At 40.5% G+C, this 16605-nt stretch overlaps 1 protein-coding gene across 2 annotated transcripts in view; it reads left to right on the plus strand.

The window, feature by feature from the left end:
• LOC132381136 (glypican-5-like) overlaps positions 1 to 16605 on the plus strand; it is a 627941-nt gene that overhangs the window by 249881 nt on the left and 361455 nt on the right. The window contains exons 5-6 of one of the 2 annotated variants that reach the window (XM_059950406.1): positions 2781 to 2840; positions 5470 to 5595. In XM_059950406.1, the coding sequence (XP_059806389.1) occupies positions 2781 to 2840; positions 5470 to 5595 (186 nt within the window). The remainder of the gene's footprint in view (positions 1 to 2780; positions 2841 to 5469; positions 5596 to 16605) is intronic. The other variant, XM_059950415.1, reaches the window with a different exon arrangement.

Genomic DNA, 16605 nt, shown 5'->3' on the forward strand with positions numbered 1-16605 from the left:
CTGGTTTCTGGTCGCTCCTGTTTTTTTTTTGTTTGCTATTTTGGGCGATTTTGACCGGGGCCATCTACAAATAACGAACAACACAGTGCTGAATTGAACAAGAACTGAGCTGAACTGAATTTGCCTGGAACCTTTAGATTTTGTGTTTTATATTCTGTGTTTCTCTCTCTCTTTTTGCCTTTTGCCTGATTTTTTTCCCCTGTGTGTTGGAGTTGATAATTTTCTTTGGGTTCCATGGTTTTCTTTATTTCCTGGCTGTCTGTGGGAAGTCAAATCTCAGGGTTGTGAACTGCATACCTACTTTGATAATAAAAGTACTTTGAATCTTCAATCTAGGTCAGAATTTCTGCTGTGTTACTCTCTTTTTGATATTGTTAAGAGAATTGCAGAAGCTTCCTGGAGTAAAACACAAGAGCCATTATTTCTGTGAAGGAAATTAGTTTCAAGAGATTCAGCTGAGTGCTTGTCATTACAATTGGTGTTCTATCATTCATCTGTTTTTCACATTGTCATGCATGTAGCAACACTGTCCCCAATGCAATCTTTTGTCAAGAGAAATTAGGCAATTTTTCACTAAGTGCCATGGTCTCTTGTCAACAGACCATGGTTTAAGGATGCTACATGTTCTGTATTTGTGCAAATTGGATTTGGAGATCGGCTCTAGGTACCTGATTTCAATTAACTTACCAGACTCTATAACCTAGTCACCAATCCCACCCCTACCAACTCTTGCTCAAATCCCCCACCAACTCGGTCTACCTGATCTGATCCAAAAACAACAGATACCCAAACCAGACCATCAAAACCAGTTACATTACCCATTGCTTTACAAACTCCCAAACCCATCCTCCACATCACTGACCAAAGATCATAGCTCCTCAATCAACTAACTGCTGACCAATGATCATGGGACCCTCATTTACAGATTCTCCCTGTCCCACCCATTAATCCTGAATTCCCAATTTGCCACTCATAGGCATCTATATTCTGACCATCCACTCTAAAATTATCTTCCAAGCGATGCTCCGTACTCGCAGATTTGACTCAGCCACAAATGTATTTGTCTTATTATATGGATCTTTCTTTCTGCAAGATCTGCACAGGTGCAGTTCACAAAAGAAAGCTCTTTCCATGAGAAAAGATCAGTCTAGTGGTACACAACCTTTTAAATCTAGGTGCTAAGGAGCACATTCATTGATGCCATTGTCTACATTTCAGTGCATTTTCTGGTTAAATCTTAGATTTATTTTGGTGTGATGTATTCAGGATTTTTTTTTTCTTTTTTCCTGAGGTTTAGCAATTTTACTCATGAAAAATAGTGGGTTTGTTGAATGTGTGAATATCAGGCAGTACCATACTCATTTGTTCCTGGGTCCCTGTCCGCCTCAACAGTGCTGCCACGGAGATGGGTGAGAGCTTCCTGTTCCTTGGTGGAACTATCACCAACCACTTGTCCAGTCAAAAGCACTCCAGCAACTCTATTTCCTCATTCACCCTTACCAATTCGTACTGAGGCACCACAGACAGTATCCTCTCCAGATGCATCACAGCTTGGCATTGCAACTTGCAAGTCTCGATCTGCCCAAGTCGGCAAGAAATTGAAGAGTTGTGAATGCAACACAATCTATGATAGAAACCAGTCCCCTCTACACTTATTCTGGCTTATCACATCTGTCTCAAATTAGCAGCCAATGTAATCAAGAACCCTTCTAACCCCAGTCATTTCTCTTCTTTGCCTCCCATTGGATAGAAGGTACAAAAGCTTGAGAAGTGGTACAACTAGGCTCAAGGACAACTTCTACCCCATTGGTATAAGAGTGGGCCTGCACTGCACTTTATGAATCTTTAACACTATATTCTGCATTTTGTTATTGTTTCCCTTTTTACTACCTCAACAATGTGCCTGGGAGGCGTGAGAACTAAAGCTTTGCACTGCATCATGATACACGTGACTATAAAAACCAATTGCCAAATATATACACCTATAAAGAATAGGAAATTTAGGATTGGATTTTGATATTCTGTAAGGTGGGACAGAGTCTCTTCCATCATCAGTCCAGTCTGGGCTCTTGACAAAGCAAATTGACAGTTATTCATGATGAAGCCCTTCCCCATTGACCCTCTCCGCTGCAGAAAATGCTGACATAGATCCATGACAACTATATATCTAGGAAATTGTCCAGTGATTACCTCAGACAATCAAAATGCATCAGAGCTGGGGTACATCATTTCCCTCCATATGGGGCTTTTCCCACTGTTGCATCAGGCTTGCCCAGGAGCAACAGGAACAGATAGGCACAAACCCAATCAGAACCTTTGGGAGCTGGTGAAGGAATGGTCAGAAACAATACACTCACAGCAGTGGGGTGAAGATACTTCCAGAACAAGCACTGTGTTCATTTCTAGGATGTGACTGTAAGGTTTGCACCTCTGAGGGAGAATGCTTAATGCTGCTTTCAAGTGACATTTCTACTAAGCTTGTGCATGATAGTTTACTTTTCAGCGTGAGTTCATTGTTTTCACTTGTACTTTTTTCTTTTGCATTGCCTTTCTCCTTCCCTTTCTCCTGTTCTCGCCTGCCCACTCTCCCTTTCCTTCATGCCCTCTCTTCTTTTCCTTGCTTGCTCTTTCCCCCACTTGACCCCCCTTTCCTTGACTCCACACCCCTCTCCCACCCTTCTCCTCCCCCCCCTCACTTTTCCTGCACCCATCATCCTCCACATGCTGAATCTCTCTGCTGGCTTGCTTGATTGCTGCTTCTGACATCCGGCTCCCTCCAGCTCGCTGCCTCTGAAAGAAGTAAAGACTGATAGGCCCAGGACAATGAAACAAAACACTAGGTAAGACTGTGGAAGATAACCTGTTTGCTGAATGCCAGAATTCCTAATTGTGCTTTGGCTGACTTCAAAGTTTTGTAAAAATAATTTTCTAGTGTATCAAGATATTCCAGTGATGTACTCTTGGAGAAAGACTGACAAATTGTTCTTTTCAGAGGTTTTCCCTGGATAGTGAACTTAGCTTGAGGGGTGAGGTACAATAATACAAAAAATGTATTGATAATTTGAATGGAACATGGAGCAGAGAAATGCATCTCTGTCTGAAATGGAGCAGGTCAAAGAAAGCCTGGAAGTCTCTACTTAAGAACCTACACTGTTCCACATCAGCACTAGGTTCAGATACTCTCGAGTCAAGTAGCATTCAAGCAGTTTACTATCAACGGTTACATGGCCAGTAACAAGCGTTGAACTTGGATTCTAGGAGGGATGTGGGGCCAAATGGAGAGGAGGAGAAAGGAGCACCCATGAGAAGGTGATGGGAGGGACCGTAGGATCTGGATAGTCTGCTAGTGCCCAACACTGGCTCACGCTCAGTGTGCCTGTCAAAGTGCAGCCCTCAGCTTCAGATCTGTGTGTAGAGCAGTTGTACTGCTCACTCTAGTCCTCCCTGGCATCCTCTCTGCTCTGAGCCATGGACAGAAAATTGCTGCAGGAGCACCATTAGAGGGCAGGGTTCATGACAGGTCCCCAGCACAGCAGTCCAACAGGTAGGTTTTTCTAAGTGGAGTACATACCTGCAAGTGCTTGGACTAGAGGACCAGGAACACTGGAACAAACTGGTGCTCTTGGACAGCACTAAGTGGAGGAGCAGTGTACTTAATAGCCAGGAAGCTGACACTCTAGCTTGCTTTAGAAAGGATGGGGGGGGGGGATCAAATGTAGCAGGAGAGGGGATTGATTGGAGATAGAGGGAGTAGAAAAGAGGGCAAAAGGATTTGTCAATAGTACCATGTCAAATTTAATTTGAAAGTTCACCCCATGCAATAAATGATGAAACAGCCACTTTTCTCTAGAATAATTTTTAGAAGGTTAAGTCCCAGATTATTTCTAAGCTGAATGATTCAGAGACATCACTTGCCCTGGAATTGCCTAAGGTTCAGAAATTGCCCTCGATCACTACTGTCTCCCCACTAAACTTCAAACTAATTGAAACTTTGGCAAATCTTCCCAGCAAGACCTGTCAGAATCCATAGTGAAGCAGAACAAGCTTAGCAACAGGTACAAGCCCCATCCTTTAAGTGTATGTTTGTTGATCTCATCTGTTACAATTTAATCTCCTGGTAGACAACATTTTGTTTAAGTACCTCTGGTTCCTACAATAATGAAACAAATCTCCAGAAAATTTACCCAAGTTTATTGAAGATTGGAGGCGGTATAGCATGCAGTACCTCTACAATAGAGTGCGTTTAGTTCTACAGATTGGGAGAGAGTCTAGAACAAACATTTATTGTACACCTGTCAATATGTTTACCAATTCCACTCCCTGTCAACATCTAGGTAATATTACCTGAACCTTTTTTTTAAATACTCTCCACTTTTAATGTACCTATAAATGAGAGAGTTCCCACTACTCAACATTAAGATAGTTTTCGATTTGTACATATTAGTCTCTGCTCGTCTATTCCAAAAGGCAACAAAATTCATCTTATCAGGCTAATATAGTCAGGCAAATAGTTTGTGGCTCTTGAACTCACACTTCTGGTTTAGATGTTAATGATCCATGGCTGACTAAGCTGAAATATGAGCCCAGAATAAATAAAATGTTAATTTTAATAACACACAAACATAATAATTTGAAGGATTTTTAATAACTTCTCCCTATGGTAATTTTGATGCATTGGTCCATAATAACCGTGCAATTCCTGTATTCATTTAATTGGAATTGAAGAGTTTCATTGGAAATTGGATTGAACTGAAACAAAAGAAATGCATTACTTTATCCAATTATGAGATTGGATTCTGAGTCAAATCTAGATCAACAAATAAAGATACACATTAGAGAGATCTCGGGTGTTAATTTCTGGATCATATGTAAATTGACCACGTCATAGTGAGAATCCTCTTTAATGATTCCCAGACCAGACACCTGAGCCTGACTCTCCACTGGTGTAAAGGTTTTAACCTCCATCTTCATCTCCATACAACATCTTCACCTCACTGAGACACAAGCTGTGGTTATTTGAAGAAGTTACATACCTTGATAAAAATGCATTTATGCCCCAAATAAATTTGTTGTGTAAAAGGGTATGGAGCACAAGAAGGCAGAATCTTTATTTGAAGCAGGATTTTTAAAAAAGCTGCAGTTTTTCACATCAATGTTAACTACCTTTGTAGATAAATCTTTAACTGAACTATTTTAAATTTGAACTTGTCTTTTAATTCTGTATGCACTTTCTATTTTAATTGACAAACTGCACTAAAATGCACACTGGTTAAAGATGACTGGCATCCAGCAATGGCACACAAATTTCAGAAGAGTAACTGAATGGAGCTTCTGAAATGCTGGAATGCTACTTTGAAGGCCACTGAAGTCAAATATATCCCATATTGCCTCCACATTCATTTCTGCAGCACGATGCTCTCAATGTGTTCCTTGCAAGCCTTTTGTAAGACTGGTTCCTTGTTTTGACAGAGACTTCATGAACTACATTCGGAGGTACAGGACCTTTTACACTTCTCTGGCGGAACAAATCTGTGAAGGTGAACTTCTTCCTCAAGATAGTTCAACCTGTTGGAGTGGAAAGGATGTGGTTGAAAGGTAAGCAACTGGTTGCAGTCGTGTGCAGACATTATGAACTGGATAATAGCCATAGTTTGGCATTGGCAGATCTAATGAGATCAATGGGTAAAACCTTTTGTGTATGTTTTCAATGTGCTTTACTGCCATACTGGCCAGCTTTTACAGAATTGATTACTGCTCTTGATTAGATTCATAGGTTCAAGATGATAGTGTGATAGCGACATCAGAAAATTAGTGCAGTTATAGCTTTTAAAAAATGGGTTCTGTCAAGGTATTTCTGACAAATTTGAACTATTGACATTTCCACAATACTAGGCAAGTTTCAAACACAGTCTGGTGTTTTTCTTTGTTCAAGCACAACTTAAAATGCTTTTTCCATAAATTACTGCTTTTTCTGTGTCAGGATTTAGTTACCGGTCTGCAGCATTGATGAACAGATGTATCAGGTGGAATGTAAATTGATCAGTTGTTAAGGAAAAAGTGAGATTTGGGAATGTGTCAGAACTGATGACTGACTCATTTTTGCAATGAAAATGTGCTAAACGTGGGATTGTTGTGCACACAATTACTAAAACAAGCAGAGCATTGCTCTTCTGTTTTAAATAATGTAAGAGCATAAGATACAGGAGCAGAATTAGGCCATTTGCCCCATCGACTCTGATCCATCATTTCATTATAGCTGATCCATTACCCTCTCAGCCCCAAACTCCGCCTTCTCTCTGAATCGCTTCATACCCTAGCTAATTAGGAATCTATCAACCTCTGCCTTAAACATACCTCAATGACTTGGCCTACATAGCTGCCTGTGGTGATGAATTACACGGATTCACTGCTCTCTAAAGAAATTCCTCCTCATTTCTGCTCCAAAGGGACATCCCTCTATCCTGAGTCTGTGTCCTCTGGTGGTCTTAGACTCTCCCACTGTAGGGAAACATCCACTCTATCGAAGCCTGTCAAAATTTGATGGGTTTCAATGAGGTCACCCCTCATTCTTCTGAATTCCAGTGAGTAGAGGCTTAGAGCCACCAAACACTCATATAACAAGCCTTTCAATCTCAGAATCATGTTTGTGAACCTCCTGTAAACCATCTCCAATGGCAACACATCCTTTCTTAGATAAGGTGTCCAAAACTGCTCACAAGTGAGGCTTTACCAGTGCTTCATAAAGCTTCAACATTACATTCTTGCTGATGTAAAGGTGATGTCAAATACTTAACTCTGAAGTTAACTACTCACCTGTGAAATATGGGACTTCTATCGTAGTCAAAATGTTAGAACAGTTTGGGAGCACAGAGAGGTCTGGGAGACCCATAGACAACCAACCTTCAGAGCCAGCCACTGCATCCATTTGGAATGCCTACATCTTTCAGACAATGTGTAGTTCTGTCTTGGTAATCAGAACTAAAAGGATCAAAAGTTATGAACACAGATGGCAAGAAAGCATGGTGGCAAATGTGCCCCATTCAATCACAAAATGGGAAATGTTTCAACGGCAAGAAACTTCAATTTACATGTATAAAGTATGTTGAAAGTTAATTGCAAAAGAAACTAGCTGCAGTTTGATCCTGGAAAAAAAGTGTACAACTGGCCAAAAAGAGCATTTATACCCAGAAAAGGCCACATCAAGCTGTATGCAACATCCACACAAAGGCTGCATAATCACACTGCCCCTGACACCAGAAAAGCCTATAACAGCTGCCATTGACATGTCCATTGATGCCCAATATCGTGTCAGTAAGAGAATGCTGCCAGTGGTATTACCTATGCAATAAGCATGTCAGCAGATAAACTGAGTCTCTTTCATTACAGTTGCCTTTTGGGCTTTGAGCTTCATCTTCTGGTGTGCACAATGTTGTTGAAATCTTGAGGTTCATGTCAGACATGTGGAAATAGACAGACTTAACATAAATCATGCAGAAATCTGTCAGGTCCAATCTACTCCAAGTACATTGTAATTTTGTTTTGATAGTTATGCAGTTTTCTTTCTATGTTTAAAAGATGATGAGTTCTGAACAGAGGCCACTGGAGACCTTTCTATTGTATCACTCTCTCCTCATATGAGTGCCTTGTTTTGTACCCAGATGTGCTGTTGCTAACTGAGTGCAAGAGACTGGTATTGATTTGCTTCTACAAACAGTAGACCTTGGGGAGGTTGATCTTTTGTTTTCTTTATGTATGCTTATGATGCACTTTCTCCACCCTCTGGTTGTCATGTTACTTTAAGAAATCATTCATTATGTGAACAGCTTTATTGTGGTAATGTCAAATGTGAAAGTATTATTGAATTCCTGTGATAAAGTGTAACATGAAAATATTATTTAATGTTTGTATTTGGCATAATATGTTGTTTCTTTTTCATCAAAAGTCCACAGCATATGTTGTTATTAAGATGAGTCATGTGAATGGGCTCATAAGATGCATTTACGGGGAAAGCCATTGGGAGTCGTGATGAAAAGGTGAATTGGAAAGTTAAGGCAATCTGCTTTGTCTTTTCCTGTTTCTTAAAGAAAATAAAGTTCACCATCTGCAGAATGTACCAATTTATAGTATAATGCCCCCTTCCCCCCGACTGATTTACTTTTTCACTGTATTTACCTATCGCAGCAGAGAGTTACCGGTAAGCCTCCAATAGGTTTTCATAAGTTGCTTTAAAGCCAATCTGTACAAGTGTTATGATTTTCTAGATATATATATGTGGTTAGGAATTCCTTGGACTGAAAGTTCTTCCATCAAATGGACAGGCAGTAAGCATCAGACATCGGTTTAGCATGGTGATTTTATATGAAGCCTCCTGCTGTCTTGCACTATAGAACAGGCGACTGTATTGAAAAGTAAGTCATCTCCTCTGGAAAAATGCAAGGAAGAAGGAGAAGACTAAGTCAAGTCAAGTTTATTGACATTTCGACCATAAACTGCTGGTACAGTACACAGTAAAAATGAAACAATGTTCCTCCAGGACCCTGGTGCTACATGAAAAAACATAAAAGCTGCACTAGACCACAGAGCTGCACAGGACTACATAAAGTGCACAAAACAGTGCAAGGCAGTACAATAATTAATAAACAAGACAATAGGCACAATAGAGGACAGATTTCAATATAATAATAAATGATCTAGATGTCAGTCTAGACTCTGAGTATTGAAGAGTCTGATGGCTTGGGGGAAGAAACTGTTGCACAGTCTGGTTGTGAGAGCCCGAATGCTTCAGTACCTTTTGCCAGATGGCAGGAGGGAGAAGAGTTTGTGTGAGGGGTGTGTGGGGTCCTTCACAATGCTGTTAGCTTTGTGGGTGCAGCGTGTGGTGTAAATGTCTGTAATAGCAGGAAGAGAGACCCCGATGATCTTCTCAGCTGACCTCACAATCTGCTGCAGGGTCTTGCGATCTGAAATGGTGCAATTCCTGAACCAGGAAGTGATGCAGCTGCTCAGGATGCTCTTGATATATCCTCTGTAAAATGTGGTGAGGATGGGGGTTGGGAGATGGACTTTTCTCAGCCTTTGCAGAAAATAGAGATGCTGCTGGGCTTTCTTGGCTGGTGTTGAGGGGCTAGGTGAGATTCTCCGCTAGGTGAACGCCAAGGTTGGAAAGATAGGGAAGGACGGAAATATAAGTCTGTGCAAAGAATCGGGACTGGGATCTTGTGGGATGGAGCATCAGAGTGGTGTGATCAGAGAGCTAAGTAGGTGGCTAATGTATTCATTCCAGGTTTCAGGATGGGGATGTTTAAGGGTCAGCTTGAGATAACAAACAGCATGTATTGTATTGTTGTTGTTGGTTCTGAAAAATTCATTTAACACTTCAAAATACAGAGCTCCTGAATATGTTGGCATGTTATTCCTTACTTTTGGTGAATCCAAAATAATGAAGTCTACATTATTTGGAGAGAAGACATGTGGACATTGACTCTTGATGGAGCAGGCTTGATAGAGCAAATGTTCCCTCCTGGCTGGTGCCAATTGTAATTCATGTGGCACATTTTTGATGTACTTAGTATATGAGAAACAGGTGGTGCATGGTCATACAAGCATCTGGTTCATATCACAGGTCCTGGTTATGCGACCACTGACGCCAGGCAGACAATCTCTGAAGAGAGTTGATAATGGCTGGGGTTAGCTGTCTTGTAAAGTACACTGCCCAGGAGAAGGCGATGGCAGACTTCGCTAAGAACAAAATTGGTCATGGAAAGACCATGATTACTTACGTCACAGACATGGCACATAACGAACAAACAAATATATAGGATCTGTATATGAACAGTAGCATAATTCCTTAAGGAACATTATTAAAGCAGTTTATCTTGTTATTATCATATTTTATTCCTGAGACCCTGCTGTGTGTGCCTGAAGCTTTAAGATATAACAGATTATTTTTTTTTCTTCTTGTTATCCTTACTTGGTCTCATTTTCCCCCTTTTTTCTTGTTTTCCCTTTTTCTTTTTATTCCAAATGGTTTAGCTGGAAGATATTATGTTATAATGCAAACACTATCACAACGTTGTGAGGCTTAAACTGCCCCACAAGATTCTTAGAAGTCACTTTGCTTCCTTGCATACTTGATATTGGAGGTTTGGTGTTAAAAGTAATGAACCTGTTAGTTATTTTCCTCTTGTATTTTTCTAGCTTTTCCCCTGTAGGAGTGAAGGACTTACCCAGCCCAACCTGCCAGGGATGCCTTCGTGCTCTGCATCTACAATTCTGCATTCTTTTGTCCCTGTTCTTTTGCCTGTATTCTCCCTGTCTAACTGTTCTGATTGACCGTTTCACCAGTCAACCTTGTTTACACCTTAGCCCTATGGACATCCGGTTTTATCCTCTGGGTGATAGGAACCCGGCTCACCCTCACTGCAGCTTAACAAGCTGCTTTTGTACCCTTCCCAGTTCTGATGAAGGGTCATCAGACTGAAACAGTAACTCTGTTTTTTTACACACAGATGAAGCTTGAGTGGCCTAGCATTCCCAGTGTTCTGCAAGCATTAGAGTGCCAGAGTCTCTGCACTTTTTTTTAGTTTTGCTCTATCTACTGTTTTGGCTTTCAAAATGGCAATGCTTTACTTAGATATTGAAAAAAATAACGAGAAAAGGATAAGGCTCCAGAAAGATTTATGTTTGGAACATACAGGAAGAACAATAGTTGTTTTTAATGTAATTAGATACCATGATCGTGCAAAAGAAAGCATTCAGTTAATTGCAGATTGGGAAATAGTTAATGTAAATACTCCATAATGTAGCGAGCATTTAAAGTGATGCATGTGGAGTATGTTGAGGCATTTAAAAAGAAAGTTAAATGATTTAAAGGTCTGCAGGGTGTATTTGAAAAAGGTGCAGAATTAGCAATGGCCAAAAGTGTTGTATTTGGGTACTGTGCATACAGGCATTTCTTGTCATGTGCTCATTCACAGGATGCATTTATTTCCCATTCCTGATGCAGGGTTTTGGCCCAGAATATTGCCCATTCCTTTCCTCCCACAGATACAATTTGACCCACTGAGTTCCTCAAGCTGATTGCCACTGCTTTCTTTATTTCCAAAAGACAGTGAACCACCATCTTGTGATTTGGTAGCACTGAATCATTTGCTGGATATAGTGGGGGAGTAGAGGCAGTAGGACGTCAATTTTATTTTTTTTACTTAGAGATATAGCACAGAATAGGCTTTTCCTTCCCTTTGAGCAGTGCTGCAACCCCGTAACCCCTGATTTCACCCTAGCATAATTGTAGAACAATTTACAATGACCAATTAACCTCCTAACCGGTCCATCTTTAGACTGTAGAAAGAAACTGGAACAGCTGGAGGAAACCCACACATCCCATGGGTATGGCACACAAACACATAGCAGAGGATGCCGGATTGAACTCTGAACTCCCGACTTATAATAGCATCATGCTAATGGCTACACTATCTTGGCACAATTATATTGCTGTGTGGGGCAGTCAGGCATCATATCTTGGCAAAATCTTGTAAGAATAACAGATTTCATTCCCAGAAGGCCGAGATTGATCTATTGGGCCATGCCACAGTCTGGGAGTTTTGTGGTCACCTTTGCAGACCATCTTTCTATTCCATAATTATGTGATTATATTTAAATCCCTCAGATACTGTAGCAGTATTCAACCATTCACCCTTCATATTATTAGTTCAAGACCACTCATGTATAAGAATTGGACGGGTGCTTCATCATATTTCTTCATTTTGTATTTCCATGTTCCATCCAGAGACTCTTTTGCACCATGTATAAAATTCCAGTGGTCCAGCATCTCTCTGTACACTATCTCTGTATAGAATCCCATAAGACACAAGGACAGGAGCAGGGTATATATATCCCGCAAGACTCTTTTTGCATTTGTTAAACCATCCTGATTTCAATGTCCTGAACTTTGTCCCAGTTCATTCCCACTGTCTAGCTTTCTATCAGGTCAAACAAACAAACCCCTTCTTCAGTGTCAGTTGTTCAACCCACCAAATAAAAACTAATTAAAGCTTAGCCTGTCTGCAGTAATGTCCTTTTGTAAGTTCTGAGTAGACTTCATAAGTTTATCTCCTGGAAGACTTCTCCAAGAAATGTGACTAAAAACATTCCTAATAACATCTTTTCTGAAGTAAACTGTGTTAACATGTCACTGCAAACGATGGAGAAACCATTTTGGAGCAGGAGCCATGCTGGGGTGTTGCAGATTCTATGCAGATGGAGTGAGCCAGTCAGCGAGGAGAAGTCAGGGCAGAAGAGTTCTGATGCCTGTACTACTGGCTGGCGCGAGGTTGGATCACTCTGGGCACCGAGCTAATTTGAAAAGTTTGAGAGCGGCTTTGGGCTGGGCGGCAAAATCTGGGCCCAGACTGAGTTGCTGGGCAGTGTAGTCTAGGCCCCGAGCCCTTCACAGCAGTAGTTCCAGGGTCCTAATGTGAAGTACAATCCACTGTTTAGACAATTTAAACACTGGCCTAAATTGGAAGTGAGAACTCTCATATTGTTAACTCTCTCTCCATGGCACTGAGACAATGAAGACTGCTTCGTGCCTGCTAATAGGATGAACTGATACTGAGGCTTTTGGGCCTTTGGGCTGCTCCGGGATTCAGATCTAAGGGCTCATTTTAGTTCAGAATGTTGTTGCTCGCTCCTATTGTTTGCATGATTTGTGGTTTTTATTTCCTTTTCTCTTGTCCAGCACTCTCGTGTGTTGGTCTTTTATTTTTTATTTAGTAATTGCTTTTTTTTTTGGGTTTATTGCTTTGTTGCTACTGTAATCAAACAAATCCCAAGGTTGTATAATATATACATTCTTTGATAATAAATGTACTTTGAGTCTTCAAAACTTACCTTCAGAAAATTTTCAGAAGCAATGATAAGTGAAATAAATCAAGTGCCTCAGCGCCAACTCCTTATTCAACAGACAAAAAATGCAACAAGCAGGCTTCCTGGAGGGAAACCAAATTATCCTAAATCCAGAATGAATTATTCACTACTTTGAACACCTGATGAGAATATGTTCTACTGCAAATGTACTGGTTACTGGAAAGAAGGCATTTGGAGTGTTTTGAATAATGTTTTCTTTGGTCTCTGTAGAAAATTCCTGTCTTGGAGGGATGTCGGCAAAATGTTTATTGAACTTATTTCTGAATTAAGAAGAGATTGAACACATGAAACAGATATTTTTGTGGGACTGATTTCTTCATTAAGAAGAGATTGAGTGGAGGAGGCTGATGTTCATTTCCTTTAAAATCGTTGGCCACCGTCTCAAATGAAAAGGTTGTCTATTTGAGGATGAGAGGAGGAGAATGTTTTCATTGATTAGTTGTTGAATCTCTGGAATTCTAATCTTAGTTTGTTTAAACCATTGTTCTTTTATAGCCCTGTGGGCAGCCATTTTGTTCCACCTTCCTGTCCTTCACCCTTGGTAAATTTCAGCTCATGCAAGATCTTCTGACTTTATCTGAGTTCTATTCCCTAACGGTTTGTGCTAGCTAGATAATGGCTCTCGAACCTCCAATAACTGAATTTTATTATATATCTCATTGACACCTATAGTACTTCAAGAACCTCACTGCAAGAATTTGAAGTTTACAATCAATGTAAATTTTTGAGTGATCAGTTTTATCCCCTCTAGGGAAATAACAATGAGTTTTGTAGAAACAGAACATTTTTACCGTTTAATCATCCAGTAATAAAACAAAAATTGCCCATTGGTCTATTATTGTAACACATTGATTTATTTTTATTTAAGATACAGTGCAGATCAGGCCCTTCCAGTCCAAAGAGTCGTGCCACCCAGCAACCCACCTTCATAACCCCAGCCTAATCACAGGCCAACTTACAATGACCAACCAACCTACTACTCAGTACATCTTTGGATTGTGGGAGGAAACTGGACACCCAGAGGAAACTCATGCAGTCACATGGAGAACGTACAAATTCCTTATAAACAGAGGCAGGGGTCATGTACTGAGATACATCGAAATGCATCCCTCCCATACAGATCATTCCATACATAAGTACATCAAGATACTACAAAAGGAAGAACAATAACTGAATGCAAAGTATAGTGTTGCAATATTAGAAAATGTGCAGTACAGGTAGGTAAATAAAGTGCAAGGGCCATTATGTGAGTTTAAAAGATCAAAAGTTAATTTTTTTGTACAATAGATCTCTTAAAGGGCCTTATAATAACAGGCTAGAAGCTGTCTGTGAGCCTGGTGGTACATATTTTCAAGCTTTTGTATCTTCTGGCTGACATGGGGGTGGGAAAAGAAGAGTGAACGGCTGGGTCAGAGGGGCCTTTGATTATGTTAGATGCTTTCCTAACGCATATCATAGAATACAGAACAGAAACAGGCCCACAATGTTGTGCTAAACCAATTAAATTAGTAATCAAATGGCTAACTAAACTGATCTGTGCTGCCTACACAATGTCTGATTCCTTCCATTTTTTTTCACTTTCATGTGCCTGTGTAAACATCTCTTAACAATCTCTAATGTTTCTGTCTCTACCACCACCCCAGTCAGCACATTTCAGGCACCCACCACTCTGTAAAAATAAAAACACTTTCCCCTTACATGTCCTTTGAAATGACCTCCTCTCATCCTAAATGTATGATCTCCGGTTCAATCCTTGGAAAAATATCGTCTGTTTACTCTACCAGTGTCTCTCATAATCATGTAAACCTCCATCAGATCTCCCCTCCACCTCTGCGGTGCCAGAGCAAACAACACAAGCTTGTCCAGTCTCTCATTTACAGCACATGCCTTTTAATCCAGGCAACATCCTGGTAAACCTCTTCTGCACCCTGCCCAAAGCCTTGACATCTTTGCTTTAACGGGGTGACCAGAACTGTATGCAATATTCCAGATACAGCCTAACCAGAGTTTTATAAAGCTGCAACTTAACTTCCTGACTTTTGAACTCAATGCCTCAAGTAATAAAGGCAAGCATTCCATAAGCCTTCTTAACTGTTCTATCAATCTGCGTAGCCATTTTAAGAGAGCTTTGAAGTTGGACCCCAAGATCCCTTTTGCTCATCAACACTGTTGAAGATCTTTTCTCTTTGCATTTGACCTACCAATCAGAATCAGAATCACTTTATTGCCAGTATGTAAACCATACCAGAATTGATTTTCGTTTGGTACTCAGGACCGATAGACCACACTACAGCAACCAACAAATGACAAGACAATAGTGCAAACAGCCATGAGCAAGTAGCAGAATAGTCACATGCACAAACGTCAATAATCAAGTTTAAATGTAAACCAATGAACAGACTCAGTAAGTATTAACAAAGGATTCAGAGTACATTTATTATCTAAGTACGTATAAATTATACAACCTTGAGATTCATCTGCTTACAAACAGCCATAACACAAGAAACCAAAAGAACCCATTTTATTTAAAAGCCCAACATGCAAAGCGCAGAGGAAGAGGGAAGAACACAAATCATGCAAACAATAATAAGAAGCAATGGCATTCCAAACCAAATTGAGTCCATAGACTTGAATCCTGGAGCAGCCGGGATAGGCCCATAGACTCAGCCTCAGTTAATCATAACAGAATGAGGAGAGCAGAAAAGACTATCTAATTCACGTTGTGCAGGTACAGTGAAGGTATTACACCTGAGTGAGTTTTGTTGAGAAGCTGGATAGACACAGGAAAGAAACTTCAGAGCTGACATGTATCCTGGTGGTGATAATGTTGTAGCGTCTCTCTGATGGCGATTTGGTGAATTGGTAACTTTTCTTTGCTCTGGTCTTTTAATGTCAGTAGCTGACAGCCAATGATCTTCTCTGCTGAGTGGACCTCTCAGTGCAACTTGGACCTGGTGGTGGAGGTGGTGGGCAACCAAATGGCAATAGAGATGCTCACAACAGTTTTAATGAGTAAAAGTTCATCAGGGTACCCCTGAGATGTTAAGGTGCAACACTTCACACTTAGGCAGGTTAAACTCTTAGCTACCATTTCTCTGCTCATATCTGAAAATTATCTATATCCAATTGCATTCTTTACCAGACTTCTGTACTATCCACAACATCACCAATTTTTGTACCATCTTCAAACTTACTAACTTATCCATCTACATTTTCATCTGTGTCATTTATATACACAAAGGTTGGGGGTGTTGTGGATAGTGTGGAGGGCTGTCAGAGGTTACAGCAGGACATTGATAGGATGCAAAACTGGGCTGCAAAGTGGCAGATGGAATTCAATGCATGTAAGTGTGAGGTGGTTCATTTTGGTAGGTCAAATATGATGGCAAAATGTAGTACTAATGGTAAAACTCTTGGCAGTGTGGAGGATCAGAGGGATCTTAGGGTCCGAGTCCATAGGACGCTCAAAGCAGCTGTGCAGGTTGACTCTGTGGTTAAGAAGGCGTGCAGTGTATTGGCCTTCATCAGTCATGGGATTGAATTTAGGAGCCAAGAGGTAATGTTGCAACTATATGGGACCCTGGTCAGACACACTTGGAGTACTATTCTTAGTTCTGGTCGCCTCACTACAGGAAGGATGTGGAAACCATAGAAAGGATGCAGAGGAGATTTACAATG

This window comes from Hypanus sabinus, chromosome 2 (genome assembly GCF_030144855.1).
Source record: "Hypanus sabinus isolate sHypSab1 chromosome 2, sHypSab1.hap1, whole genome shotgun sequence".
NCBI lineage: Eukaryota > Metazoa > Chordata > Chondrichthyes > Myliobatiformes > Dasyatidae > Hypanus > Hypanus sabinus.